At 45.0% G+C, this 13,353-nt stretch overlaps 1 protein-coding gene across 1 annotated transcript in view; it reads right to left on the bottom strand.

Annotated features, from left to right (window-relative positions):
• Positions 1-13,331, bottom strand: part of NUAK1 (NUAK family kinase 1) — a 48,492-nt gene extending 35,161 nt beyond the window's left edge. Inside the window, exon 1 of the mRNA XM_059816393.1 lies at positions 13,029-13,331. Coding sequence (XP_059672376.1) covers positions 13,029-13,331 — 303 coding nt within the window. The remainder of the gene's footprint in view (positions 1-13,028) is intronic.
• Between the last annotated feature and the right edge of the window lie 22 nt (positions 13,332-13,353).

The raw sequence follows: 13,353 nt of genomic DNA, 5'->3' as shown, positions 1-13,353 counted from the left end.
CAATATTAAATTTGTTTTTGTAAAAGCACTGCTTCAGCGTTACATTGTTCTGCGTGGACATTACCTATTTAATGGTCCCTTTTTGGAAGGGACCGTCCTAAAATTTATGACAGAACATGGTGGAATTGCTACAGAGGGAGGAAAGGAGTTTGCTAACATTTTTCTCCATCCATCTCTGATTTCTGAGAAATATTTATACCCCTGAAGGCAGAGGAACCTCCTGTTGTTCCCTTCTATTTATTGAAAGTAAGTTACCAGGGCCACCCTAATAGCTCTGTGGAGAGAGTAAGACAGGAACAGGAACACTCTTGCTCCCCGCAGCCAGTTGGGCTTGGAATAGATGTGAGAGGGTGAGGAATGAATTACGCTTTCCTACAATTAAGTGGCTGGTGATCAAGCAATTTTGCAGCCTTAAACACATAATTCTAGCTTTCTCTGCTAGAAAAGGAGTTCAAAACTGCAGGCAGTTGTTATAAGCAGTTATGGGGAGGGTTAACTTTGGAGGGAAGAAACAGCAAAGCAATTTTTTTTTCTAGATGGAAAGCTTTTGGCTAAGAACTCCCCCAGACCCTGTGATCTGCAGGACTGTTGCCCCCTTCTTCAACACGCACAGACACCTTTTTTGGCATGTGTTTTGGACGGGGTCAGTTGAACAAGGGAGAGTTAGCATTCAGATTTCTGGGATCCCCTTGCCAAAAGCTAAGCTGTTAGGTAGTGCAACAACGGCAGCGCAGGCTTCCCACTTCACCCTGCCAGTGACCTTCACACAGACTTGGACATACCACCTTCCTCAGAGTGAGGAGCAATTCCCTCTCACGCTGCTCGGTCCAGAAATTCATCTCAGCAAATACCACAAATCATGTCAGACCGAGCAGGACTATTAAAGCTCTGCTGCGCAATGTGAATTGCTGTCCACAAGGGACTGGAGCAAGAGACTGCCTAACCCACTTTGTTTAACTTCTTACTTAAACAATCCTGAAAGGGGAAGCTGCGTTGCTACTCTGGAAATTACAACTTTAATCTCATTTGAACCACGCATTCCTCAGTTAAACTGCAGAAATAATTTAAGAACCGGCTCCCAAATAAGACATTTCTCAACATTTCCTACATTTCCTGGAAATACATTACCTCTGATGCTGTGAAGTAAAAGCAGGCTTATTAATTTAACCAGGTTAAAGTTCTTCCAGTAGCCCCAATAAAGTCTAATGTCAGGCTAATTACATGCATTTCACCGGTTTTGCATTTTCACATTCCTCAAAGCAACAACAGGCAACACCACTGTAACATCAATCATTTCCAACTCAACCCCACAAACATTTGCACATATTGCATTCATCGCTCACTTGCACTGCCTTGCCCGTGGCAGGAATCAATAGTGCTTCACTGAAAATAGAGCAAGCTTCGTTTCCCCTTAACGGTAACGGCTTCCCCAAGTTTGCTTTAATGCACGTGCCGCAGCTCAGAGGTGCCAACATTTACTGGGTTGTTTAAACATCGTTTAGAGTTTTGCTGGGCAGATAAGAAGAATAACTTGGGCGTACAGTAAAACAAAGATATAGCTGTTTGTGCCAAACATTCAGTTTATGGCAATACTTCATAGGAATTATTCCCCATAACAACCGAACTGTCATCCTACAACTACATCCCAGGCAACCTCCCAGCTGAGCTCACTATGGCTGCTGTCTGATGTGCTCTACATACAAACACCCAGAACTACCCAGATGTTCTCTATGTAAAACATTTGGTTTAAAACACGCAGCGCTTCTTTCCAAAAAGCCATTACATTTGTTTAATGGACTCACACAGTTCAACTAAAATATCCTGGAGCAGACATTTGACTGCAACTCTACTCTACAAGCCCCATCTGCAAAAAGAAAAAAGAAAGAAAAAGTAAATGAGAATGCTTTACATGATTTATGCTGTCTTTATGATGCGCCAGTTCATAAAATACAAGCTCTGCTCTACAGACAATAACACAAATCGCTTTCAAGTGTATTGTTTAGTCCTTGCCTGTGTTAGACGAGTATTTCAATTGAAACAAAGGGCCAAACTCTGCTCTTCGGTTTACAACAGTGTTAATGTAACTGAGAGCAGCATTTTACCCACGGATATCACAGGGGATGCGATTTTTTGTTTTACACTTGGAGTGAGTTGAGTAATGACATCCAATAATGATAACCAGTTACATTCACGGCTGCAGAGTTTTTCTTTCATCCAAGAAAGGCTGGAAGGAGGTTTAAGTACAGCATGAAATCTTCCTTCCCGATGAATTCCTCGCGAGCAATGCACAACCCGCAATGAGGCGCTACACAGGTCCCATTACACCACGTTTTCATCATGAAACTCCAGACAGGATGAACTGAGAGAATACATTTGTTCCACCAAAACAGAGAGGCAGGTAGAAAACTCTCAAAGTGTACACAGAAAAAACAAAAAAACTGTTGAAAAAGATGGCTAGTCCCTGGTCTAGATGTAGATACACTGCACAGTCCAGCTGAAGGCCCTTGTTCCTCCCAGGTTGTGAGGACACAACGGTGACCAAGTGGTACCAATTAGTGACCAACAGTGGTACACAGTAGTAGCCAGGCTCCAAGACACAACAGCTGGCGGGCTTTGGAAAAAGTGGCACCGTCCCTTCTGAAGCGTGACTACAGCCACGAAAGAGGACCTTTGCTTTACGAGGGACCTTCCTGAGGTGGCTACACCTGTACAGGGAACAGCTCGGCTCAGTGCAGCGCTGGAGCTGTCGTCGCCCTTGGCTCTCCCCGCGGCTCCGCCACAGACTTTCTGGATAAACCTCAGGGAAACCACTCACCCCCTGGGTGCCTGAAGCACAGCTGTGACAACCGGCTCCTACAGGAGATGGAGCTTAAACCCACAGATCACCATTTAATTATTTCACCTCATTTCGGCACCCTGAAGAGAAGAAACGTGACAAGGAAAGGAGTGTGAAGGGCGCTATGCCTCATGTATAGGCCTGGTTAAAAACGTGTCTTCCCGAGAAGGCAACATGGACACCTCTCAGTTGTATCCCTACGCAGGTCAGCTAAGCCTGTATTGCCTCCAGCGGGTATTTTTACAGGTGTTTTCACCTTGTGCTGGAGGCGCAGCTATCTCTTGCACCAGCCGAGAAGGTTGCGCTCTCCCCTCTTCTCCTCCCAAAGGCTTTTTTTTTCCCCCATGCCAAAACAACAACCCGCAGCACTGCCCTGCTGAAACTGCTGCTGAGGACGGCACTGTGCCAGGCATCCCCAGGCGTCCCCGGCCACCCGAGTGACTGGCTGGCCTTCTCCCCTCCTTCTTGAGCCAAACTCCGCTGGGGAAGCTACGAGATTTGATTTGTGCAGAGTGCAATGGCAAAAATAGGCAAATAAATGACAGCTCCAAAAACGTGCCTCAGGAGCTGGTTTTTTAACAAATGCTTCGCCATCTTCCCCTGTCAAACTTGTGTGCAAAAGACTTAATCTTTTTGCATCAATGACAAAAACCACAACAAAACACCGTTTAACAAAAAGGAACATTTGTTTAGTTACCACACGGATCAAACAGGTATTTTTATCCAACCCTCATCACTACCTTTTGTGATCAAAAAAATATTCCCACTCACTTTTAAAATAACACTTGTACCTCAAATAAAGAGAGATATCATTCACCATCATGCGTTTCATGGAGATCAGAAATTGTAGCAGAGGTGAAATGCCTTTTTGCATACAGGAAACATGATATGGAGGCTTTGAGACCTCCACCAACAGCAGGACCCGAATCCTTCTGATCTACACATGAATGGCTAGATTTAGCCTCCAAACTTGGCATGGTATCTTTTCACAGGAACAATTATTTTCTTTTTTTTTTTTTTTTTAAGCCTAATATTCCTTAACTAGTGTCTTTATTCCAAGGCAGTAGTGCTCAAGCCCAAATATGCTGACTCAGCTCCTCGGCACAGCGAGACATTAGGATAATTGCAAGTCCCTCAAGCTGCCAGACCTCAGAACAAAGACACTTGGCTCCTCCAGCCTCTCTGCTTAAGTCGTCCCACATGCCGGCCGTCGGGCCAGGGTAGCCGAGGGGCTCTGGGATTACCAGGCCAATGTCCCCTAGGAAGGCAAGGCAATGGGTACAGAAGAGCCCGCCAAGCACCGGTACTTCATCACAGAGGTAGCCAGCCCCACACAAGCGCAGGAGACCCTCCCCTGCACCAGGCTGGCATCCCAGGGGACCCAATGGCAAAGGGCCTCAGGCACCATGCCAGAAGCGTGGCTGAGGTGAAGTGGGAAGAGCCAGCAGGGAGACGGGAAGGCCAAGGAGGCATCCAGAAATTAACAGTTAAGTTGGTCGCATATTAACCTAAGTGGCCTCAGCTGCCTTCTTAATACTTAGAAACCATAAGACCCGCGTTTGTGGTTTTTGCATTCACCTACAACTGGCCGGGACGGTTTCAAACATGCCAGCCGTGCCAACCCCTTTTCCCATAGCTGTTGTGTGGCTGGGGTTTTTTTTAAATGAAAGGAACTACCCATTAAAGTATTTTATTATTTTTCTCCATTGGTAAGAACAGAGCCTGAAAAAGTTCACACCTGAGCAAGACCCAGGACTTGCATCCCATCGTGGGTCAGTGGCAGCTTAAGGACTGGTGTCTCATAAACCACCAGAGCCAGAACCAAATCCCATCTGTCTTTGGAGAGTTAGGGGACACTAAGCATTTATACCATGCAATAGTTTAACAGACTGAATTGAGGGTAGGTCCATGGTCTTTAGTTCAAAATATAAGAAATACCAAGCTCAAACAAAAGTACTAAAATGGCGCAAGAGCAAGGGATGGCTACAATCTCGTCCCCTCCACCCTCCCCGCTTTGCAACACTCAGCAAAGGTTACGGGAGGGCCTCCACATCTATTGAACATCTGGCATTTTTGGTGTGGGTCCAGGATGTTTGATGGGTATGGCCAGACACCATACGCTCACGGAGTATCCCACCCAGCCCCCTAGTGTTCAAAGGTCTAGGATCCCCTAATTTATACAATGTACTACGTTGCCTGTGAAGACACAGTGATAAATATATTCTGTTTAAAAGCAGATACTTCTCAAATCATAACTTGCAGATGCTCAAAGTCTTTCATGTGGGTAAGACAAATGAGAGCCATAGAGACTGATTTTGTAGCCAGGGAGTACAGGAAGCAACAGCAGGAGAATGCTATTGAAAGCCTGGATACACTTATGGCTTTAATGAATTGGTCATCAAATATAACAACACACATATGCAGTTTTTACCTTGCTTTGTAGTTTGCTCCCTGCCCCCCCCCAGCTATTCCCCATATATCTGGCAAAGTGGAAGTTATTTTGAGTTTAGTTTATTAAATGGACACACATGGTACTCACATCTGCTAGAAGAAGCTTGAGGGAAACGCTGACAAATATCATTTGCATATTTAGTCAGAGACCTTTTCCTCCAAGACATTTCCTCTGACATACCAACCATCCCAAGTACATCGACCCATCAGAGCTAACGACAATTTTTTTCTATAAAGTGTCCAGTGCACGCCTGGGTGATTTAGGGATAAATCCTGACTACATAGGAGGCGAGAAGAGACAAGATCAATACTCTCTGTAGGTCAGAGATTCCCACACCAACTCACCCATCACTGGTGGCATGCGAACCACCAAAGCTGTACACCAGAGCTGGGCACTGGCAGCAGCCTCCACCCCTGCCCAGCTAAGGAGCTGCTAAGGCTCTAGCCACTCTCCGCAGAGGAGGAGCTGCCAGCTGCCACCGCCGCTTCTTGCCATCCATGCTGCAAGCTCCTACCCCACCCCAAGCCTGGAGGCAAACCTGTGCTTCTGGCTTCGGAGCATCGTCCAGGGCTGCAGCAGAAAACATATGATTTGGTCCCATTTTACACAGGAAGAGCGTACAAGATGACAATAAGGAGAACAACAGTGTCCTGCTGAGAGAAGCATGGCTGTACAGTAAGAGGAGATGCTTTGGCGTCAGCATCCTGGTTCACATAGATAGAGGGTATGTAAGCATGGTACGGGAGGCGGAGAGCCGAGCCAGGGAGATGCCCACATCAAGGCAAAGGTCATCAGCCAATTTCCGAATCCCTGGTATGTAAGCTTTGGAAACATGTCCCATATGCTCTGCATTTGGATTACCATGGCTGTACGCATGTTGACCCGCCGGTGTTCAAGGCCAATATAACTGGAACTGGTTTTCAACCTACGTTCGGCATTCTTCCTCGGCACTGTCATGACTACCACGTGCCTCCTCCCAGTTCCTCACTCCAGCAAAGACTCTCTAGTTATTTATTTACCAGACAAAATACAGACTAACTATGATTAGAGTTCTGTAAAGAATAAACAATTGCTCGCAAGAACTGCACATTCCACACAGTTTTATTCAACATGTATGACCCCAAACTACAATATATAAATAATTGTCTCCACATGGCAAATCCACATTGTGGTTCTTAAAAAATAATAGTAATTTTAGAACACATGCCACCAAAAAACGCAGTATGTTTTAGCCATATCTAATGAAAGCCTTTGTACAGCAATTTCCATTCTGTTGCGTTCTCTAGCATATGGTGCTGTGAAACCATTTGTAATAACGCTTAAGGATTTTATAGTGGTTTTAGCTGAAGGCTGCATTATAAACATTAGCTCAAATCCTGTTGTGAATTTCACATTTAGAGGGATCACACTAGGTATGAATCAGGCCAAAATGTGCCCCATTAATTAGTCTAACTTCCCTATATTAAGTAGTATCCCTTCAGAAAGGGATACACTGAGACACAGGGAAGATATTTGCCCAAACTTGTTCAATGCAATGGTGGGAGGGGAGGCACTGGGAGAAGCAACAGTCTCTTGGAAACTTAATTTCTTCACCTGTAAGAGTCCAACATCATTGAAGGAATATCACCTGATGTCCACTCAAAGCTCAGAAAGAACATGCTGTTCTTTAATTTGGTAAAAGATTTGACAAGCTGACATATTCAGATGACCCCTCACTGGCTAGTCATTAATTCAGACTTTCATACCACTGAACCATACCCCCCTGAACAAATCTACTTCTCCAACAAGAATTCTCAGAGCAGAAAACAAGTATTTTGTACTAGTGCCTTTCCCCTAATGAACTGCATGCTGTAATCAGTTATTTCTGTCTGCAGCCCTTGATGTTCAGGTCGTCTTTGGCATTTCAGTTATACAAGTGTTTATGTGAAGACTGTAGTAATTTTATACAACCAGGTACAACTCCTATTGTAATAAGCCCACAATATTAACTGTGAATTACATTAGATTAAATCCAGTGGTTTTTTCCTTTTCCTTTTTTCAACGAGAGTCTCAGAACACATCTAATAATTAAGGGTGGAACAAATAACAAATTCACAGCAAAACTATTTTCAAGCCCATATACTTTTTCCAACTTCTATTCATTCCAGATCTAGAATTTCCATGCACACTTTGGTACAATTTTTACAGAGGATGACCTGAGCTTCACTAACACGTGTTCAGCACCGTGAAAACGTTGTCCAGATTTAGGCACATTATGAGTCCCTAAAAGAACTCAGTTTGCACACCTTAAATAAATAAATAAGGTTTTGGCAATACATTTTGCAAGAATTCCTCTTCCACTGAGGAACCTCTGGCCCCACATAACTATTGCATGGCAGGAGAGGTGTATGCAGCACCCACCACAGGCTGCACAGATTCTGCTGGCACCTACCAGCTTGGACGCAGTAAGCAAGGCAGCGCTCTCTGAGCAGGTCACAGTGCTGGCACACGGAACAAAGCGAGAGGCAGCAGCGCAAGTGGAGTACAAAGGGGCCGGGAATGGAGACCAAAGCTGAACGTCACACAGGGACAAAAGCCCAGGGTAAGAGAGAGCCCAGGAGGCAGGAGAGACTGAGCCACGCAGGAGGATGCTGTCATCCATAGGACCCTGATGTTACGTACTCTAGGTGTCTGGAAAAATCAGCTATTAGGTTGTGCACTCAAAACTAGCTGATACTTCTGATGGTTTTGGCTTTAATCGGCAAGTTTTTCTTCCTCATGCATAAAATGGGGTAGTGAATAATAGTAACAATGGCTTGTATCAAGTGTATTATCATAGCTGTGGAAGCCACATTCACAAATCAGGATCCTGCTGTGCAAAGTACTGCACAAGCACTTCACGTCACAGCAGTGTTGTGTAGATACTTCCACTGGTGTCTGCAATGAAGGAAGGTATCTTAATAAGAACAACGAAAGAACCCAAAAAAATATAAACAGTTTGTGTCAGATTTGGATATTATCCTGCAGAAGATGCACACTGACTGATCAAGATAAAAATCAATATGAAGTAGCGTCCCAGGTGGTAACTGAAGCAGAAGTTCTCAGGAAAGAAATGGAAATATATATGCAAGTGTCATTAAAGACAAGAGAATTCACATGCATAAGAGGGAAGAGAGGAATACCGACATTTTCTACAATATCAGCAAAGCAGACGAGAGAATTGGGACAAACATCCCACCTGGCTTTCACTGTCCTCAGTGACCCATGAGCACACTTTTATCTTGTTATTTGGAACCCTTAAAAACCACACCGCAAACAAACAAATGGTTGTGTGGCCAACAAGGCCTTAATTACTGACATGACAGAGCTGTCATTGCTGGTATTCATGGTTTGGTTTTGTCATGATACAGAGAAATACAATCAGCAAAGCAAAGGTCCTCCTTTCATGTAATCTTTTGCTGTTTCAGAGTTTCAAAGCCCTGTGCGACTCTCAAAAAGCACCACGAAGCAGAGCTGCTTCAAAGCGAAGATTTCCACTGGAGTTGCAACTAAAAATATTTCTGTTGCTCTGAAGTTCAGGGGTTTTTACAAGATTTTAATTCCGAAACCAATTTCATTTGGCAGCATCCTTCTACCTGCACTTCTATGCAAAAGAGATAAACAACATGCACCCCCACACATAACATGCCTACATAAATATGCACCACACGCCTGTTTTACACGTTGGGCTGCAGCTTGTCATCAATTCCCAAAATAATTAACTTTCTGGAGGAACGGCTGGAGGAGAATAGTGCTTCCTCCACCTGCTGGTGAGGAAGGAGAAAAGAAGTCCTGGCTCTCAGGCGGAGAGAGGGAGGTGAAGGCGGAGGGGAAGCCCCTGCAGCTACTCCCCATCGCCTCCCAAGTGCAGCCTAAGGAAAGGGCGAAAAGCTCCTGGCTTTTGCAAAGGGCAAAATCTGTCCCGAGGGCAGATGGTAACCAAAAGGAAGCGCAGATAATATAGGGTGCTTCATGAGAGGTTATAACAACCAACCAGCAACGTTCGCAAGCTCCAGGTCCAGCAGTGGCAGGGAGAGCAAATGACTCCCAGCAGAGCATCTCACAGGAGAGCATCCACAGGGAGCTGTGAAGCGGCCAGGGTATCGAACCCCTGGGTTAAACTCTGCTGGGAGTGCTCCAGGCAGCCTAACAGGGTTTACCTGATGCCTTCCATGTTTTAAAGAGCTACATGCTCCTTTACTAACATTAATCAGATTAATATTAATGCATTTTTGTACTCAGGCATTGCTTTCTCTATAATGTCAGGAAAAGACAGATAACAAGACTGAAAATGCCTATCTGTATTTTAAAAGTTGCATTATAAGGAGCATTTACTCCAGCGGAATCATTTACTCCAAGAAGAACCCAGCAGCATCTGCTGTCTTCATGCACCACGCATGGGATTGGCCAGAAGTGGTCAATACACAGCTTATCTAAGGCTGACATAAGTGTAACTGTGGATTTCTTGGCTAACAAACATTGAATACATAACATGAACAAAAGCTCAGGTCTTTGGTTTAACATCTGCAAGATGACAAGTGGAGAAAACACCCACAGAAATGTCAACGTGAGTGTTACTTCACAGGCTTGCGATATCATCTCTTCATCCTTACACTTACTAACAGGTGCCTTAATTTAAAATATCATAAGTTACACAGTGTATACTGAGCCAGTACTAATGAAGGAAATATTGCTGGCAAAATTAGGCACCTCATACATCACGTAGTGGGCAATATTTTAACTGCTTCGTGCAACACGCAATACTGTCTGTAGTCACTGTGGTAACTAATACACAAATTCATGTAAGTTGTTCCCAATAACAAACTAAACGTATCATACAATCTACCCCGGAGCTTTATGGCAGGAAGCTTTACAATCACGTTCCACCGAGTCAAGAGGAAAGACAAAGAAACTATAACAATTTGAATAAACCTGCAACCTGTTAATAAGTGCCAAATATTACTTTCATTCAAGTCAACAGAAATCCTGCTATTGATTTCCAGTGGCACAGGACTAAAGCACATCTGTACCTTGGATCGAACTGTCTTCTCACCTTGGTTTTACTTCATTAACTCAGATCTGCCAGTTTCTATTTCACTCCCGAGCTCTCTATTTATACAGATGACGACAAATCTAAAATTCATGCTTCCTATTAAAAGCCTGACTAATCATGCAAATATCTTTATGAAGTGCCATACAGCTAAAGAGATTGTTAACGGACAAGAGAAGAGGAAAAGCCAAATAGGAGAATCACTTGGACAAGGCTGATGACTGGGAACACAATGCTGCTGCCAAGGTCCAACTTCGCAATCTGTTACCATACAGCTCCAAATACCTGCTTACTGGTGAGTAAAGAAAAAGATGATTAGCTAAACCAGTAGCAAAACAGGAAGCAAACAGACTGGACTAGAGCGACCTTGGGACTCTCGCTACCTAGCTGCCGTTTGCTAGACGATTTGCATTGGACGTGATGCAAGAGACTGACGGCTGCATCGCTCGCACTGTGCGTCCGCTGCTGGGCACACGGCAGCATCCAGTCCATCCTGCTCATGAATGCTGCAAACGCTGCCTGCTAGTAAGAACTGAGGAGAGGAAAGGGAAGGGGGGCGGGGAACTGAAGGAAAACTGTGTCCCTCTCTGATCAGTCATCCTGTTGGTGCTCTCATCTCACCCACGGAAAGCAATCGGTGTTCACTGCAGCAGCCAGACAAGGGAACTGTCAGAAAACAAGAAGCATTTTCCATTCACTTAGGTCTGGCTGGATTGCTGACAACTAGCTTTTATTCTGTAAGCAGACAAAACGTGGATATTTTACATACACTCACAGATGTTAAAGTTCAAACAGACACATTACACCAGAACTCGCCTGCAGACTAGTTAATAATTATTAAGTGCCACACGCCAAGGCTTGTATTACTACAGTATAAAACTCACACCCCAGTAAGGATTTGTTTAGTTTCTACATACCAGCTGATAGAGCGAGTGTAACACTTATTGCATTTAAGTTTGTGCAGGTATTCTGATTTTCACCCTCTCCATTTCAAGATGGCGTTAGCCGTATATATTCAGTTCAGACCGTATCATCTAAGTATCCTTAGCTGCATAGCTGAACTGCTTGACAGTTAGCAAAACACAGAAAGACCAGGTGTGTTGTTAACTTAGAGGAGACACACATCTATGTTACATCCTTTTCTCTGAGAGGGCCCTTCCCAAAACCAAATCTCATTTACAATACAGTCACCATTTTTTTAATTTATCAAGTCTTTTAAAAAAGGTGTTTTTGATATATTTGCTTATTTACTATGTTTTGTAATGCAAGTCAAGAATAACATACTTACAAAATAATAGTATATAACATAGCCCTGGAGCTTTTGTTAGCCTGAAATTGTAAAACAGCCAAGACAGCAAACTTTAAAAATCATGGACTGGGAGTGAGCATGTGCAGAGATGTCCATCTCTGGTTTCTCTTTAGCCTGCCTCCAAATGAGCTAATAAACTGCAAGCATACATGATATGACTCTACAACTTGGCTGAAACTCTCATTTTCACTGTCGACACAAAGATATTTAGTTGCAAAGTAAGTGTCCCTTATTAAAGCCCATGGTATCCGCAATTTCATTGTCTGTTTTACAGTTGCTTCTGCCTCTGGCTGCGAGTTGAGCTTCCAGGCAACCGAAAGGGAAAGATAAATGACACAAAACCTGTAACGTCGCTAGGGAAATGTCTTGCTTTTAGATGAAGTCTAGTGAAAACTCAATTAGTCTACTTCACATGAAAAGCAGCGTTAAGACCTCTTTAGAAAAGCATCTATTTCTCTGGGCAGTCTTTAACACAACGCCTGCCTCTCATTCGCTTGCCCTCTGAGAATAGTTACATATTTTGGGGAAGGAAAAATGACAATAACTCTGACTAATGTGTACATTTCTTCAGTTGCATTTCTGCGTCCTGCTGGAGTGCTGTACCAATGAGGAAATGCTGAAGCTGAGTTATTGCTGGACAACCTCCGGGCTGCTTGAAGTCTCGAGCCAGCCGGCACTGCGGAGTGGTGAAATGGATCATAAAAAACAATGGGGCTGGGTTGCAGTCCCTCCAATTTTTTTAGGTGTCAGAAAAGTTCAGGTCACAAAAGTATAACTGAATCACAGCATTTTTAACCAGAGAACCAGCGTTTGCCCTTCTGACAGTACTTTGTGAGCAGCTTTGGTGAGCCAAATGTGACAGGGGGATGTGACAGGTTTTGCTAAACTGTTAATTTCCAGTGGGGAAAGAATAACTGTTCACAGTGGACCCGCATGTAAAAACAAAACAAAAACAGTACGCCACCCTATTTTTCCAGTAATAACACATCCTTTTAAAATGTACCGATGTGTTACTACAATACCGCCATCACTCCCCCCCCCCCTAAAAAAAAAAAAACAAAAAAAAGTTTCCCTATGGGATTTGCACTCCAAACAAAGCCCGGGAGCCAAGCGACTGCAGGCACGGGCGGGATGCTGACCCGCTCCGGGTGCCGGGGCGGACCCGGGCCGCCGCGGGCTGCCGGCCACGCCAGGCCCCTCCCTCACCGAGAGAAGCCAGCCCCGCACACGGACGGGTCTCGCAGCCGGACCCTGAGGGGATGAACCCAGCCGGCTCCACTCTTAAGTAGGTGTTGGAAAGAAAAATTATATACACACGCATCTATAATAAAACGGCGAAGAGAAGCCCCTCCGCCTGCCTTACCACTCTGCCAGAAAACCTCTCGATGGCCCGCTTGACTTTGCCATAGGTGCCTTTGCCCAACGTCTCCTGCAGCTCGTAGCGATGCTTCAGGTTGTGCTTGTGGTGATGCCGCTTCACCCCCTGCTGCTTCCTCGCTGCCGCCGTTACCTCCGGGGACGGAGCCTCCCCGAGCGGCTCCTCCATGGCCGCTGCTGCCGCTGCCTCGCCACCGCCGCCGGTCGACCCGGAGCCGCAGGAGGAGCAGCGGGGCTGCACGGGGCTACTGCTGCTGCTGCCGCGGGCGGCCGCCTCGGCACCCTCCATGCCCGGCGGCAGCGGGCGCGGG

This window comes from Gavia stellata, chromosome 4 (assembly GCF_030936135.1).
Source record: "Gavia stellata isolate bGavSte3 chromosome 4, bGavSte3.hap2, whole genome shotgun sequence".
In the NCBI taxonomy this organism is placed as follows: domain Eukaryota; kingdom Metazoa; phylum Chordata; class Aves; order Gaviiformes; family Gaviidae; genus Gavia; species Gavia stellata.
Note: the sequence above shows the minus strand (reverse complement) of the source record. Positions and strands in the feature narration are given on the sequence as shown.